General features: G+C 39.8%; 1 protein-coding gene across 1 annotated transcript; it reads right to left on the bottom strand.

Moving 5' to 3' along the window:
* Positions 1 to 301: 301 nt before the first annotated feature.
* LOC110031429 (probable N-acetyltransferase HLS1-like) lies at positions 302 to 2861 on the bottom strand. Its single transcript, XM_020734617.1, has 3 exons — positions 2363 to 2861; positions 2081 to 2253; positions 302 to 1329 (listed from the first exon to the last, which is right to left on the bottom strand). Exons 1-3 carry the CDS (start codon positions 2540 to 2542, stop codon positions 474 to 476), a joined length of 1209 nt encoding a protein of 402 aa, XP_020590276.1. The 5' UTR covers positions 2543 to 2861; the 3' UTR covers positions 302 to 473.
* Positions 2862 to 3517: the final 656 nt, after the last annotated feature.

Genomic DNA, 3517 nt, shown 5'->3' with positions numbered 1-3517 from the left:
TACCAATCTCAGAGATATATTTTTATTGTCTCAAGTGTAAAATTAAACATAAACCTAAATATTCTCGTATTTATAATTTTTAACTCAGATTATTTTCAAACCTCTAAATATATTCTGATAAAAAAATATTTCATATAACGTAAATCTATTCTTTTCATCAGATAATAAGAAATCTAATTTTAATTGTTAAAATAGAAATTCATTACAATCATGAAGATTAAAACAATTTTTTTTTCAAAAAAAATTCCATAAAATTCACAATAAAATTCCATTGAACTGATAACTCACAAAAAAAAAAAAAAATCCTCCTCTATCCAACTCAACCATTCTCCATCTTCTCCATAGCCGTCTCGACAAAAATTTCACAGCTCCCGCTCCATCTTCCCCAACTTAAAGTTCATTCAAAATAATCCCATCCAGTTCAAAAAAACAAAATTTAACCCTTAAAAAAAAAAAAAAACGAATTTTTCGCATCAAAACTCTCGCGGATCAACAAAAATCGACTTCCCCGGCGCCGCCTTGGTCCAATCTCCCACCGCCCCATCACTATAATCCTCCCCCAATCTCTTCACACACCACAAATCCTCCGCGCACGACATCCCCCTCCAATACGGTATCCCTTTCCTCAACGGCTCCTCCTCCCCCACTTCCGCCACCACCACCTTACAACCCCCTTCCCTCCCCAAATTATGCACATACCTGCACAGCACACGCACCATCTCCTCCGCTCCCTTCCCTTCCCCCTCAATCCCATACATCAAATACATACCAAACGGCCGAAAAACATCCGGCACAGACGGGATCCCCAAACACGGCAGCGCTCCATCCACCACCCGCGTCACAAAAGACAACCACCTCCTCCATCTCCCTGCTCCGCGGACCTCTAGCCGGAACAGGGCTTTGCAGTTCCAGACGCTGAGTACGGCCCAGCTATCCGGCGGAGCGGCAAGGAAACCGTGGAGGTCAGTCCAGGGATGATCGGAGGGGAGAGCGAGGAAGGTGCCGAGAGAAAGTTTGTTGCGGAGAATGGAGCCGATGTCTCTGGGGAAGAATTCGGTGGTGGAGAGACGGCGGCGATAGAGGAGTTCGGCGGCTGAGGGGGAGAGGCGGAGGAGCTTTATGCGGCGGTGGTGGAGGGGAAGGGGGTGGCGGAAGACAGGGTGGACGAGAATGGAAGGTGTTCGGAATTTTGTGTAGCCGGAGCGGCGGGTGAAGAGGCGGACGGAGGCTTCGTTTTCGGTGTCTGTGGCGATGTATGAGTATTCGGCGCCTTTAGAGCGGAACCATTGTTCCATGTTTTGGACGAGTGTCAGCCCGATGCCCATTCGCCTGTCCAGTAAACAACATTGCTAATCGCTCTCATTCAAATATCAAAATTATAGCTATATCCCTAACCCATATTTTTCGTTTTTATCGAATTTTCAGTGCATTTGTTTAGTTGTTCCAAAAAATCAACATAGATGGTATATTTGTAAATATCAACATTTCTGTATGTAATTATCTCAAAACTTTTATTTGTATATAATATTTATTTTAAATTTTATAATAATTTAATAATTAAAATTTAACTTTTTTTCGTTATTCAATCAAAGAGTGAATTAGAAAGTAATAGCACACAATTCTTATTGGTTTATATATATATATATATATATCTCACAATTCTTATGTGTTCCATGTGTGACCCTTAAATTTTTATATTTACATGCATACCACTTACATATTTAATATTACATTAAAAATATCACTTTTAACTTCTTTTTAAAAGTGAAATACATTTTTCATGACACTAAACTATCATAAACAAAAAATATATATATAAAAGCATATATGTATATTTATAAGAATTGTTTGGTATGTGCCTAAGTTTTCCAAATTTAAATAGTATTGACTAAAAATTCCTTTAAAAAAGATTTTTTTTTGGTTGAATTAATTATACGTGAATTTTATATAGATATACTATTTCTATCATTTTATAATTATCAATTTTATTTTTAGTTCACTGAACGGCCGCACCGCTCGTTTCATTAAACGATACGTTTTGCAGTTAAAATGGCGGTTACGGGGGAGGGGGTGAGCTTACCGGTATGCGGGTGAGACGCGAAGGCCGAGGAGGTAGGCTAGCTTGGTGTAGATAGGCGTATACTGCTTCTCGCCGGAAGGCGAGCGGTTTGCCTTCTTGCCGCACGTGACCGTTTTGATGCAGCCGCGGACGACTCCCACGATTAGGCTCAACGGCCCGCAGGTCTCGGCGACCTGTTTCGTTTCGGATTCGGAGTTAGAAGAAGATGGAGGAGATGGAGGAAGAAGAAATAGTCCCCCATCTCGAAAGGCAAAAAAGGGAAATCCGGAAGGGAGTACTTACGAGCATGAAGAAACAAGGAGAGTGGCGAACGCGGCAAAGTGGGTCGCCAAGAAGGTCGGTGAAAAGAGCCATCTTGCCGCTGGGACCAACCTCGCAAGACTTCTCTAAAATCTCCACGGCCTCTCTGTCTCTCTCCGGTTCGAATTCTCTCACTAAAACTTTTACTACTTCCTCCCTCATTTCAGTAGCAAGAGATGGACACTGTGTGTGTGCGTCTCTCTCTCTCTCTCTCTCTCTCTAGATATAGTGAGGGAGAAGAGATTTGATGGGGTCGCTTTGGCCGTTTGGGTTGCTTGAAGAAGTGAGAGAATGATGATTGGGAAGCTAGTTGTGAGTAGACGAAGGGTGGGGTATAAATAATGTACGAGAAGCTGACTATTTTTTTCTCACTTTTAAAGTTATGATTTTTTTTTTCTTGAAATTATATTAGGGCTGAATTAAAGGCAGGTTGGTGGTCATAATGAGGGGGGAGGGGAGGGGAAGTAAAAAAAAATGGTAAAAACGCAAATGGCGGCTGAAAGGCTGCGCGCACCCCTCCTTGCACTAATTGCATCCGGTAATTGCCGTTATTTATGACTGGATAGTGCCATTATGTCGTCCCGTAATGCTTCTCCTCAATTAATTAATTTTTTTTTGAAGTATTTATTTTGTTTTGTTATGTTTTATTTATTTATGTAGACGGCTCCAATTTGGGTTGTTAGTGGTTTGATTAGGCTCAAATGAAATAAGTATGGCTTGTTATATTTAATTTCGAGTCAATTCAACTCGAAATTGAATTGAGCTTTCATTTGACTCTAAATTGAAACAATCTGTCTTAAAGTAAGTTATTTGGATCCATTCCAACTTGAAAACACCTCAATTCGGCTCAATCTCATCGCGCTGATTTAAATTGAGTTATTTGGATCTTTTATTGCTCGAAATTGGCTAGTGACTCGTTATATTCAATTTTGATGTAGTGATACACGTATAATTATAATAAAGAAAAAAATATTTTGAGCTAATCCCGACTCAGTTCGAGTGGATTTACATATGACTCAAAATCAACTAAAAAATTAATCTGAAGTTTCGGCTCATCCTTCATTTGTTTATTTCAATTTAATCTCGATCCAAGCCACAATTTGAATTAATTTTTGAGCGAGTTTATTTCACATTCTT

The sequence above is a fragment of the Phalaenopsis equestris genome, unplaced genomic scaffold (assembly GCF_001263595.1).
Source record: "Phalaenopsis equestris unplaced genomic scaffold, ASM126359v1 Scaffold000002, whole genome shotgun sequence".
Classification (NCBI taxonomy): Eukaryota; Viridiplantae; Streptophyta; class Magnoliopsida; order Asparagales; family Orchidaceae; genus Phalaenopsis; species Phalaenopsis equestris.
The sequence above is the reverse complement of the archived record's forward strand: the minus strand, read 5'-3'. Positions and strand labels throughout refer to the sequence as shown.